Source organism: Galeopterus variegatus, unplaced genomic scaffold (genome assembly GCF_000696425.1).
Source record: "Galeopterus variegatus unplaced genomic scaffold, G_variegatus-3.0.2 Scaffold827, whole genome shotgun sequence".
In the NCBI taxonomy this organism is placed as follows: Eukaryota; Metazoa; Chordata; class Mammalia; order Dermoptera; family Cynocephalidae; genus Galeopterus; species Galeopterus variegatus.
This window is the reverse complement of record NW_007726938.1, coordinates 504,030-518,084: the sequence shown is the minus strand read 5'-3', so window position 1 is coordinate 518,084 and position 14,055 is coordinate 504,030. Positions and strand designations below refer to the sequence as shown.

General features: G+C 42.0%; 1 protein-coding gene across 1 annotated transcript in view; it reads right to left on the bottom strand.

The window, feature by feature from the left end:
• Positions 1-11,821: 11,821 nt before the first annotated feature.
• APAF1 (apoptotic peptidase activating factor 1) overlaps positions 11,822-14,055 on the bottom strand; it is a 142,754-nt gene continuing 140,520 nt past the window's right edge. Inside the window, exon 27 of the mRNA XM_008572720.1 lies at positions 11,822-12,432. Within this exon, the coding sequence (XP_008570942.1) occupies positions 12,286-12,432 (147 nt within the window). The 3' untranslated portion in view covers positions 11,822-12,285. The remainder of the gene's footprint in view (positions 12,433-14,055) is intronic.

The following is a 14,055-nucleotide window of genomic DNA, read 5'->3' as shown; positions in this document are numbered from 1 at the left end:
CAGCCACTGGTGCTTGGCATCGTTCTGTGAGCACCTCCCTACTTCCATTTAGGAGCAGAACCAAAGGCCCAGCCTTAGCATCCACAGTGAAAGGGATGTTTTTCATTGGCAAAATTGTTGAGAAAATTTGCTCATTTCCAAGTTCAACCAGGCTGAGAAAGATACACTGGCTTCTGCAGCTTGAATTTCAGCCAAAAGCCCCCACTGTCTTTCTTTAAAGTGGGTTGTAAAGAGAAATTGTCAGAACAGAAATATCTAAAAGAGAAAGGATCACTAAACTGGATTGCTTTTATCATACAACATAGATGGTGTGTTTGGAAAAACACTATCTACACGTTTAACAGACCTTTCGTTTGTCCTAAAACATGTGTGCCAGCTCTATATCAAATGACATGGAACCATGTTAAAGCCACTCTGGATTCTGTCTGTAGTCCATGATTCACACTCCGTATTCTGTGACCTTCAGGAGAAGGTCTTTCTGTTGCTTGATCCAAGTCTGTTACCCTCAGAAACCCAGACCAAAGCCATCTCAGAGTGTTAAGAGGGGAGCTCTTAACAGGCAGAAGCCTGGGGTTTTGAATCCCAAAGAACTAAAATCAGCCTGAGATGGGGTGAGATTTGCCCTGAGAAGGGCGAGTTCCCTGAAGGAAAGTTTGGGCTGAGATTCTCAAGTGTGTTGCTTTAACTAGGCTAGTTTGGCCCCTGTTTTTGTTTGTTTGACCACCAAAACGTCAAATGTGTGTTTGTGTCATTAATGGTCCCAGCACGAAGCACATGGCACACTCCAATTGGGATCGTGTAAGAATGTAACAAATAGCCTACTTGCACAGGTGTTGGCAGCATGTGGGGAAACCAGAAGCAGGATGGGATAGTGTCCTGGGCTGGTCCCAGCCTGCGTGGGAAGAAGTCTGTGTGGAGGGGGCTGCCCTCCAGAGTGAGGGAAATGGCCACCTGCCGTGACCTCAGAGAGGGGGTCAGGGATAAAAAGGCCCTGATCTCACTCTCCACCCTCCGACTGGAAGCCACAGGGTGCAGCCCCACAGACCAAAGGAGGGAGGAAAGAGGACGGAATAAGCCTGGAGGGGTAAACTGGTAGAAGAGAGCCAGCCACGCAGTGAAGAAGGGATTTGAGCTAATTTTCTTGAAGGGAAAATTTGACACATTGATGACTGCAATAACCATGGAGTGAGGGTCCTAGGATGCTAATATTATTCAAAAAAAAAAAAAAGAATTAGAATCCAATTATTCCATTTAATTTTTTATTAAATTGTATTCTATGATAAATTTGGGTGAATTGAACCCTATGAAAATTATGCCCAGATGGTTCATTAATAAGTCATGGAAATGATTTTTCTCAAGACATACCAGATTTTCTCTGGTTAGAATACATGGGAATACTGCCAGTATATATAATGTTTGGATAAAATGGAGCAGAAGACGGGCTTAGATAAAGAACGCTTGACCAGATTCTCAAAAAATCAATGAAAATTTACACTTGGACTCCAAGCAACATTGTTCCTAAGCCATTTCTGAAAAGAAATGAAAATTTGATAAGTGGTCTAGCTTCCAGAGAATTAAAATGTAATGACCATGTTCAGAAATCTATACAGAATAAAGCCTTTTTTAAAACATTAATTTTTTTCTCTTTTTATATATGCTATGCAGTATGTTTCCCATAAAAGTTAAGCAATCTGATGGTTATAAACACATTTTCTTAAAGTTAAATTGGGTAACCAGCCAACACAGGCCAGCACGAGGTTTACCTGCAGCAAGGCCCTGTTGGTCTGCTCCAAACCTCATTTTTGTCTCCCCCACACCCATTTACTGCTGTCTGTGCCTCTAGGCAAACGGACCCAAGCATGTGCCTGCCCCAGCAACAGAGTCCTGCTGTTCCCAGAACCCAGTTCCAAAGCAGGCAGAGAGTGTGCTATGAATTTGCATGGACCTGTTGGTCAGTCACCATCTTGTGCACTGTATGATTCCATTGTACCCACAAGCTGGAACTTATTTTTGTGGTTGAATTAACCCTAAAACCTTGGTGCCAACCTGAGGAATGCCAATTCGCTTAATTATTTCCTGTCTTCGTCTCAAGTCAGTCTACTTATTGAGAACTCATGCTGCGATAGCATGGTGCCGTTTTTCATTCATACTGCACTCAGTGTGTAACTCATAAAGAATCGTAGCTCCAAATTATGTATCATCAGAACAGTTTTTGTTTTTCCCTCCAAAACCCCTGAGACCTATGTTTGTAAAAGTTGCATGGGCATTTCACTTTCCAAGAGTAGCTGATGATGAGGGATGTAAAGACTCACACATCAGGCTGAATGTATCAGCTCCAGTGGGTCACCCCAGCTGAAGGTGGCAGCTGCAGCCACTGAGGTCTCATCAGGGGCCCTTACTTAGTTGATAGTTGAGGAGCACGGGTGTCAGATGACAGACTTCACAAGAATAGCAGAGCTCACGTGCATGCTACAAGTCCTGCCATTTAGGAAATCTCTTATGTCTCATCTCCACAGTAAGAGCAAGCTGAGATGGTATCAGCTTACCACGTGGTAATAAAAACCATTCAGAGCAATCCATATTCGATGCCCAATTTCACCATCCTCTGGATGACTCCTGCCTCAATCAAGCTTCCCAACAGCTGCTCCCTGGGGAGCCTGCATGCAGCCTGCCACTCTCCCTCACAAGTGATAATGAGACACGTGGCCAGGGACAGCAACACCCCCAAGTAAGAAGCAACATCAGCTGTTTTCTGACATTTAAGACGGTGATTTCTCTCCAGTTCTCAGAAGTGCGTGCTCAGTTTTCTGAGAGAGAACAAAAAATCCCAATGTGCTAAGTGTTGAGTCAGGAGAGTCTGGGAAAGAAGGTACGAAGGAATTCGGGAATTCCATTTGAGTATTCTGGGGTTTGGATTTGTGGGGAGGGGAAAGTTGCACACACAGATGCCTTCAGGGCCACACAGGTGATATGAGGGTGTGTAGTGGGGGCTGTGACAACCCACAGAGACCCCGCCCCATCTCAGGACAGCTGCTACTCAGTGCCCGCTGATCGTTGCCAGGCAGAAAGGAAGGCCCTGGGTTGACAGAGTTTTAAGAAATCTGGATTTTTATGCAAAATCACTGGGTTTTGAAATGTTGGCAACAAAATCAATGTTTTAAAAAATTAAGTGTGGGACAAACAAATCTCAGCTGTGGGCTGGGAGTGGTCCCTGCATCACTGTTTGTGAACTCCTTAGTAGCTTTAGGACATTCCACGTTTCTGCAAAACTTCAGTGGCCTCACAGCTAGATATGCAGCGGCTTCTCAGAAGAACTGTGTTTGTGGCTGGGCTGAGGGGTTGGAGGAGGCAGAGGTTCAGGGGTCACTGGCATTTGTTGAACTACTGTTACACACCAGGTTGGGTTATGGGAGTATCAGTTAGGAATGGATTCAGGGGCTCGTAGCAAAGACCAGAAATAACAGTGTCATACAAGGGAGGGAGTAAATTTTCCCTCGTGTAATGTGAACTTCAGAGACAGGCCGTACAGAGCTGGAGTGGTAGCTCTATGATAGCATCAAAATCCCGAGATGCTTCTATGATTCTATTCTGCCATCTTTAGCGTGTGGCTTCTGTCCTTAAGGTCACCTTGTCATCACAAAATAGCTGCTGGAGCCTGGTTCAGCACACTCATTCCAGGTAGGAGAAAGGATGGCAAGGACCAAAGGATGGTAGGGTTTCCCTGGCAACCTTTTAGGAGCTTTCCGGAAACTCCACCCCACAACTTCTGCTTACAGCTCACTGTCATCACCACCCCACCAACCCCAGCTAGGGGGTTAGAAAATGTGGCTGCTGCTGTTAGTTTTAGCTGAGCACATTGCAGCCTCCAACAATCCAGGGGTTGTTAGTGAGGAAAAGTGGGAGACTGGATATTGGGGTGGTCACCAGCAGCTTCTACCACCAAGGGGACTGTAGTGGATTGAATTATATCCCCCCAAAATTCAACGAAGCTTATATTGTGTCCCCCAAGTTTTATGTATTAGAAACTTAGCCCCCACTGCGATTGTTAAGAGAGTGGGAAACCCTATTATGGTAATTGAAAGGTGGAGCCTTGAAGATCGTAGGACCCTTTATATTGTGTCCCCCAAGTTTTATGTATTAGAAACTTAGCCCCCACTGCGATTGTTAAGAGGGTGGGAAACCCTATTATGGTAATTGAAAGGTGGAGCCTTGAAGATCGTAGGACCCCGCAGTAGTGAATGGATTAAAAATGGTGACATGGGCATGGTTCTGAGGGCTTTAAAAGAAGAGGAGAATCTCTCTCTCTCTGCTCTCTCTGCTTCCACCATCTTACATAAACAGACTAATACAGGGATCATCCCTGTAATAGGTAAAAGACAAAAGTAAGCACGCACAGGTGAGACATTTGAACGGGGAAAGCAGTGACTGGGGGAGGCATTGGTGATGATCCTGGCAGAGCTGTTCTACAAATCAGCCACCAAGTCCGAGCAGGAAAGATCCCCAGAGCAGTGTTAATATGTACCCATGTGAACATCTGTGCTGCTCAGCAACGCTCCTGAGAACACACAGCAGAGCAGGTGTGGAGGAGCACGCTGCATGCAGGCGTCACGAGGGCCAGGTGGCTGTGGTGTGGGAAGGGACTGGCAATGGGCTTGGTTGGGCATCAAGGGTGAGAGCAGAGGGCACTGGCTCTCAACCTCTGCTGCACACTGGAATCACCTGGGGAACACACTGATGCCTGGGTCCCATCTCCAGAGATTCTGAATTAATTGGTCTGGGGTGAAGCCTGGATTTGGGGAGGTTTTTGAATTCTCCAGGTAATTCTAGGTGCAGCAAATTGTGAGGAGTATTGCTCCTGGGTGTGTCAGGCCCTGCGGATCCCCTGAGAAGATGGGCAGCCCACGTAGCTGCCCCTCCACCAGGGGCTCCCTAGGAAGCAGATCCTTAAGGAGATTAAACCATTTGCTGAAGTCACACAGCTGGAAAGTTAGTCCAGCCAGAATTTGAACTTAGATCCACTTGACAGCCAAAGCCACACAGATGACATCCACGCCCATGCCACTGGCCCAAGCAGCGAGCCCGGGGTCGTTTTTCCTCTCATTCCTAGCCCTCCCCACCACTCGATAGGCATGTGCAAAGCCCAAAGAGATAAAGTTTAGGATGGTTCGGAAGAGAGCAGATGACAGCTTTACTCTGAGCAAGGCCTGTCTCTTGAAAGCCAACAGCCATAAAGAGAGGAGGCAGAGGAGGATGCCCAGATAGAACTGTGTTCTATAGAGCAGAAGCCACAGTAATTTGTAAACCATGGATACTTGGGCAGCACAGGGATGGGATGTTGTAACTGGGACAAAAAATCATTATTACGCCATTTACTGAGACCTATGTCAGATGCTTGACATATTTTTCTAAGTTTCACAAAAGCCCTGCACACTAGCTGCTGTGTTCCCTATTTGACAAGTGAGGAAACTGAGGCTCTGAGAGGTTGCACCGCTCAAAGGAGAAAAAGGAGAAAGGGGGGAGATGAAATCAAGATGTTAGAAGAAAGCGCACGGATCCACTAACCTCAGGCCTGCCACTAATTGAAAATGAACCTTTAAGAGTTCCAAAGTAGAAACAGGCTTCCCCCAGGGAAAGGCAATAGTGGGGCTACCACCTTCCCTGCTCAATACTTGAGTCATCTGAGAATTGAGAGCAGGTCGAGCAGTGGCCAAGTGCTGGCAAACTTAGCACGTCCCCCAACCTCAGCCATCTGCCGGGCTCCTATCAGAACGGCTCCTGCTGCTTTTTTCAAAGAGCAATTCTTATAGGCACAGAGATGGTTTAATCAGATAGCAAAAGTAGAAGCTCCTCAGGGGCAGACGGCGTCTGATGTCTTCTCTGAGAGCTCGGTACTGACACATCCATCATGATGCATGCTGTGAATGTATGAAATGAATAATAAACTAAATGCAGAATGGAAATAATGCTCTTGAATCCTTCAGCCCTGGGGCTTCAGTGAGGAGCTGCAGCAGTGTGGCCCAGCAGAGGCAGACTGCCGCAGACCAAGTCCCCAGCTCCCCCACCTGGCTGTGGGGCCCTTGCAACTTAACCTTGCTGCATCTGTTTCCACACCTAGAAACAAGAGGTAACACCTTGCAGCACTGTTGGGAGCATTCAAACTAGTAATGTATGGAAAGTGCCCAGCACAGGGCTTGGCGCATAAAAACCCCTCAAAAAATAGTAGTTCTCCTTTCCTTCTTCCTAAAAAGGGCTTGTTATGTCTCAGAAAGTTAATCGACAGAGAGTAGGACAGTAAACTCAAGGTGGAGGTTAGAATCACTGCTAATTGAGGGTGAATCACAAATGAGAGCATCTTCAAGCTCATCACATAAGCTAACGGATGATCTTCCCAGCGGCTGAAACCCACACCTTGTGATCCAGATTTGGATTCTAGCCCTGGCTTAGTCACTGATTAGCTGCCTGGGGTTTAGTTCGTCCTCTAAACTGGAGATGGATAGTCTGCAAATCTACTCAACTACTGCAAAGATAAAATGAGGAGTGGACAGTGCTTAGAGTGGATAGGCAATAAATATTTGAATGAATGACTATAAATGTTTGCTCCAGCTCCTTAGAACAGCCATCCTGGTATTAAGCAAGAGTTTTCACTCACGGGCTGAGTGTTTTCAAGCTTGATCAGTTGCTCAGAACCGCCAGACCCAAACTCAGGCCTCAAATGCTCTCTCTAGTTACATATTCTAGCCCTGGGTGATGGGGAATTTCCCATTACAGAGGCAGATTTCTATTCATTTCTATGTGATAAGCAGTATTCCCAGTTCTGAGGACCTGACCTCATAAATGAATTTACAATGAACACCAGCGACTCATTTTCCTGACTCATAATTGAAATGAAAATTTCCCAAGTACTGGTCTTCTCACTACATCATCTGACTAGGGAGCAAGTCATTGTTGATGCCAAATGACTTCAAAGGCCTGGTCTCTGATGACTCTCATATTTGATCCAATTCTTCTGCCCCTCCCATGTGAACATACACAGTCATTCTTCTATAGTTAAATTCACAGCAGCTGACTTTCTAATTCAGACATTTTAATAACTATAGTATATCCATAGTCCTGCGGACAGGGGTTATGAGCAAGGAATCTATCCCAGTGACAATCTTCAGAGACTAAGAATTATTACAAAATCATTTTCTCCTTCTCTAAAGGTCAGTAAATTATAATAACATAAAACATTTGTTGAATAAGAGACGGCCATACTCGCTGACTTACTCAAGGGATATATGTTTATTCATTTCATATAATTTGGTAGTGAACCTATTTTATCCAAGTAAAGTTTTACTTTCCCCTAATGATGTTTCACAGTAAAATACCAAACTAAAATGGGAAGATGAAGAAAATGCTGGGGATGTGCTGCATCCTAATTTGACAGCTTCATGATATCCTTGTGGAGAGGGACGGGGAGAATGCGCCGTGAGCATCTGGGCCTACAGGAATTTCAGCCACTCAGTGAATGTTTACTGAGGCTCTAATGCACGTCAGTCTTATGTTAGACTCCGTTATAAGAGACCTAGCTTTCAAGGAGCTTACAATATAACATGGAACCGCAAAAAGTAAACAAGCAATTTCAACAGAGCAATAAAATCCACGACAGAGAAAAGGGTGCTGCAAGAAGGCAGAGCAAACCATCAGCCCTTGAGGGTCATCTCAAAGAATATATGAAAGATAAGGAGTTAGGGAAAGAAAGAAAATTGAGTGAGAGGGGCATATAGAAGAAGCAAGAACAGTATATACACACAGCCACAGAAGAGAGCACATAGCAGGTCCGGGGCTTTAAACAGAGAAGTTTAAACATGATTAATGTTTAATCAGAGAGGCTTAATATGATTAAGATTAGCACTTTGGAAAGATGACACAGAGGGGCACAACCAGTGTCAGTGATGGCAGTCCAGGATCTCTTGCAGGCAAAAGATAATGGGGCCCAAATAATGAAACACCAAGGAATGTTCACCTACCACTTTCTTGGTGCAAGCATCAAGATAAGGACTTCATGAGCATTATCTCACTAAATCCTTATAGCAGCCCTGAGGGAGGAACTGAGACTCATTTTACAGATAAGACAACTGCTGATATCCTCTTGTTTTCTTATTACTGTTGTCCCTATCCTCCCCAATGACTAAAATTTATTTTGTTGCTTTGTCTGCTGCTGAAAACAGTGCTTGGATCGTAGTAGATGTTCAAGGCATATAGGATAAACAGGTGGTTGGACAAACAACTGATAAAGGAATCTGCCCAAGATCACAGTGAGCTAAAGAACGCAAGTCCCAGCATTCACTACACTTACCACACTGAATTGCAACTTTTAGTCTTTGCTGGTCCCTCCTCTCACCTCCACTGCCCTGGACTGTCTTTTCTATCTACATCCACATCATTGCTGATTTCATCAAGTCCTGTGGTTTTAAACACCATCCATTCAGTGATGACTCTCAGATTTCTATCTCCAACATGGACCATACCCATGAACTCCAGAACCTTTTATCCAACCACCTACTCTCGACATCCCTACTGAGATGTCTAATGGACAAACTTAGTAAGTCTGAAAAATGGCTCCCTTCACAGTCTTCCTATCTCGATTGATGGTAACTCTCTTCTTCCAGCTCCTCAGGCCAAATCCTTAGCATCATTCTTGTCTCTCTCACAACCTCTAACCAATACATCAGCACATACATACTATTAGCTCTTATCTTCAAAATATATCCAGAATCCACCTTCTCACCACTTCTACTGCCTCCCTCTTCTGGCCCCTTTCATTTTGTCAGACTGCTGCAAAAGCTTCTCCTTGATCTCCCTGCTGCCACTCTTTTCAACTGATTCCCGCTGCAGAGTGATTAAGTTAAAGCTTAAGTCAGATCTCTCCTCTGCTCAAACCCCTACCGTGGCTCTCATCTCAGAGGCAAAGACAAAAGGCCTTTCAGAGCCCCAGGAGGAATCCTCTGGTGCTGCCAACTCCTCTCTGCCCATCTCTCCTGTTACACTCCCCACACTCACTCTTCTCCAGCCACCCACATGCTGGCTGGTTCCGGGACACGCCAACCATCCCACCCTAGAGTCCTTGCACTTGCTGTGCACTTGCTCCAGAATGGTCTCCAGATACGTGCACAGCTCGCTCCCTCACCTCCTTCAGGTCTATACTCAAGCACCACCTTCTCGATGAGCCCCTCCATCTAAAACTGTAACCCCTCCCTCTCTATTTACACATACCACCTAATTCACTATAGATTTTACTTATTTTACTTTGTCTCTCCCCAGCCCCCAACTGCAGGGACTTTGTTTTGCTCACTCTTGTATCCCCAATGCCTACAACAGTGCCGGTCACATGGTAGACCTCAATAATTATTTTACTGAATGAATGAATGAAAATAATTAGTGAATGAATAAATTCTTTTTTATAGGATCTTGTCCACGTCAGCCACACCAGGCAGCAACCATCACAGAGACACTGAGAAAAGTCTGATAAAATTGAATTTACATATAGCTGATAAAGCATACATAGGTTGATGGATTTAGCTTAAGTCTTTCACATTAGTCTTCTGTAATCAATAGAAAAGCAAGGAGTCTGAAACAATCCAAAAATGTTTTTCAAAAAAATTTTAGGAATTTTATTTTTGTCAATTTAAAATTCATGTTTTAAAATGTATAACAAGGCAAAAAAATCAGTAAGCTATATCTTAAATACAAAACTAACAATTATCAAAACAGACACATACAATGTAAAAAAATCTTTATATATATAAAGTCCAATGTAAATCTAATACAAAAAAATACAGCAAGGGAAAATGCTTCAAAAATGCTCATCCGGAAGTTACAAAACCCTTCTCTTAACTGATCCCATAAGTGGCCATGAAATTTGCAGATCCATCATATTAGCTGTCTCTTCTTTCTGCAGCATACCTCCTCTCTCTTCCCATTTTTCTTTTTAATGTTTTTTTAAGACAAGGACTAATCAAGGCTTTCAAAAACTTAGATGTTAGTTGTTTAACAGTCAAGTGGTTTTTAATTCCAAAAGTTAATATTTTATATCCTGAGGTATAGGTAAGATGAGCTAAATATTATACGCAAATCAAATTATGAATTGGATGTTCTAAGCAGAACATACCATTCGTAGAAATTTCTTTTTATAAAATTAAGATTTTCACTTTTCACATTTGCTTTTAATCACAGTAAGAATGTAAACAAGTTCCTCAATGCATCATTTATTATACGCAAATCAAATTATGAATTGGATGTTCTAAGCAGAACATACCATTCGTAGAAATTTTTTTTTATAAAATTAAGATTTTCACTTTTCACATTTGCTTTTAATCACAGTAAGAATGTAAACAAGTTCCTCAATGCATCATTTTAAAAAAAAAAAAGAACCCTCTTTAACAATATAAAAAAATGTATTCACTGTATTTATGGTTCCCTCAAATGCTAAATAGGAAAATCTAATCTCAAATACATCTGAGTGGTCTACTCATTCCCCCTAACCACACGACATCTACTGATATGCACTCACCATGGAAACAGACCCACTGCTTATCTACTATTAACACCAATACTCATTTGATTTTGTTCCTGCTGCGGAAACAAAAACCTTTGAATTTTGATTATTTTTTGTATGGGAACCACATCTATTATTATTTTATCTTCAATGCCCTTAACAATACTAAGATACTTCAAAAAGTTTGTGGAAAAATAGAATTAGAAGATAATATGAATTTCTCCATGAACTTTTTCCATGAAGTACATCTCCTACATTTCAGGAAAAATGTTTAAATTTAAATGTCAATTGGGCCAGCCCGTGGCTCACTCGGGAGAGTGCGGTGCTGAGAACACCAAGGCCCCGAGTTCGGATCCCATATAGAGATGGCCGATTAGCTCACTGGCTGAGCGTGGTGCGGACCACACCAAGTCAAGGGGGTTGAGAACCCCTTACTGGGCATCTTTAAAGAAAAAAAAAAGGCAATTAAAGTTCCTAATCAGGAGGTCAAAACAGCTAGTTATTGATGCTGATGAACTTTTTCCCTGACAAAAGCTATCTTTCCTGATTAATCTTAGAAGATAGTTATTGATGCTGATGAACTTTTTCCCTGACAAAAGCTATCTTTCCTGATTAATCTTAGAGAGAAGTCCTGACAAAAGCTATCTTTCCTGATTAATCTTAGAAGAGAGGAAGAGAAAGGGCTGGAAAAGAGAGATTTAAGGAAGGCAGGCAGGGAGGGAGAGACGGAGAAGGACAATGGGTTGGCTGAAAGGTTAAAGCTGACATCTTCCAGAGTCACAATGACTCTTCTGGAACTGCATGAAAAATCAGAGAACTGTCTTCAAATTCACTAAGAGAATAGCACTGACAATGCCATTCAAATAAAAGTAAATGAAATTAGAAAAAAATTATGTTTTACTACCTCACATTTCTTAGAAAAATATCATCAAAACTTATGATTTGAATTGGCCCCACCCCAGTTATTCTGATTTACTTACATTTAACTGTGGAGCAACTGGCTTTTAAAAAAAGAAAATAGTGAGGATTAAGAAAGGTCAAGTTCACTCAAGTAAGAAGTGTGGCATGTAAAAAACAAAGAGCAGGATAGTGCCCAGCTCAGATACTGACAACTGGAGTCCAGCTGGGGTACAGAGCTGCCATCAGCAACAGTGAGAAAATCTACTCTCCAGCACACTGTTTTTACTTCATGGAAAGAACTGTTGAAATCCAAGACTTACGTGTTGAGTCAATTAAAGGAAACACTGCCAACTGTTCACACAGAAACAACATTTTTAAAGCCAATTTAAGGAGTACCAATAAGCTCCAAGATTTTATTTGGGAGAACCATACCTCCTTGGGTTAAGTGTGGTTCAGAAAGCAGGCCACTGCTACCATGAGGCATAGTCTGCATAATGATAGTATTAAAATATAGATTTCCTTCAAATTATTCTCATTAATTATGTAAACCAACTTGAATGCATCAAGAGAATTTTATCAACAATACAACAAGGTATGTATTTACATTTCCATTTGCATCTTAATGACAAATTGTTAATATAATGATTATGAAAAACAAAATTAAAGGTGTGTTCATTTGGGAAAAAACTACACTAATATTATTCATCCAATCACAAATACTTTTGTAATAAACGCAATACTGCGAAACAATTCACAGCTTTATAAAAAGTTGATATACAGAGTTTCATTAGAATTTTTTTCCAATTCAAAATCAAAAAGAGTTCAACTTACATTAATGCTTAAATACTTTACTCTAAAATCTGTAAAATATATAAAATACCAACATTATCAACAGTCACATATGTTTTGAAGTCAGGAGACACATGTATTTTCTTAAGATTGGTTCCATTTGTATAGAAGGTCTGTAAGGATTCTCCAGTGACAACATTCCACCACTGTTGAGAGAGAAATAAAATTCTCATTAGACTGGTAATTATACTTCATGACAATCTGTAGTGCCGACCAGATCCTCTGCTCTATCAGATCCTCTGCTCCCACTCAAGCAAACAGTAGGAAAGAAGTCTGAGGTTTAATGCTGAATGTTATTATCAACCTGGTCAGCCTTTCCTGATTAATCTGGTGATGACCTTGCAGCCACGCCTACACCTAACTCCACTGCAAGGCGTGCTGGAGAAACACACAGCTTACTTGAGAGCTGCAGAAACAAGACTACAGGAGAGTCCATCATGAATGGCTGGATTGAATTCTGTCTGCACATCTTTCTAGTGGAATGGACAGAAGATTGCCCCTCTCCTCACCAAATGCTCCTCTGCAGACACAGACTGGTATTCTGACAGACACCCAGACTATATGTAATAGGAGCTACAGAACAGACTGGTCTCTCTGCTGAATCTTTCCTTTCACCAGGAGTGATTCAAGAGCCCATGACCAAGTTTCTTTATAAAATAGTCCATATATTTATTTACTAAATAAATATTTAACATCTCAAATGTAGCAGACGCTCTAGCCAAGTCCTTCCTTTCCCTCCCAATCATTGACTTTGCTAAGATTATAACAATATTTATATTCATTTACCAAATGAAGATCATAAAGCTTACCCATATATCTCACAGCTAAAATGAGGGCAACAGGCACTGCACATGAACCTATTTTGGAAAGGCCTCAAGATTCTGAGTATTATGAACACAACAGTTGTCATTCACCTTTGGGTCCATGGCAGTGCCTAGCATTCTGCCTTGCACATGTGACTGGGTGGACTATTCATGTTCACTATCAGTAATTATGACTGGTAAAAGTATACCCCATGGACTTTAGTAAGCCTCACTGAAACAGCATGTACTAACTTGGGACTTTTCAGAACTGACAAGTTTGCTTTGTAAAATAACAATGTAATCAGGATTGCAGAGGACACATTCCACCCACCTAAGAGAAGATTAGTTTTCGGCCACTAAGGCCCTTAGAGATCATCTAGTCCAACAGTGTCATTTTCCAAATAATGAAACCAGGGTTCTGAGAGAAGAAAGATCTTAACACCCAAGATGACACTGCTAGCAGCTGGCAGAGAAGGAACAACTTCGAGCTTCCTAACCCAGTGCTTCCATTTCCCTTTCCCCTATTAAAACAGACCACTCTACTTGGAAACACAACATGAGCCACTGGTTTGAATACGGACTAAAAAACCATGATGTAATAATAGCAGCTAACAGAAATGATTTCTAGGGCGGTGAGCCTACTTCGTATGGTACTATAATGTTGGGTGGATACATATTGTTATAGATTTGTCCAAACCCACAGAATGTACAACACCAAGAACAAAACCAATCTTGAAAAATAGTAGACTGTATGTTGAAAATTGTACTGGAAATAAAGTAGACAATTATTCCATACCATATTTTAACTATCAACTTTTTAAAAGAACGTTTACTGTTTTTGTGACATACATTGCAATTCTGCTTTGTCTATAAGTTACAGTCAATACAGCTCTGTGAAAGTTCTGATTCTCTTCCCTCCCCGTTTTTTAATTTTATATTTTTTTTTTTTTTTTTTTTTTTTGTCTT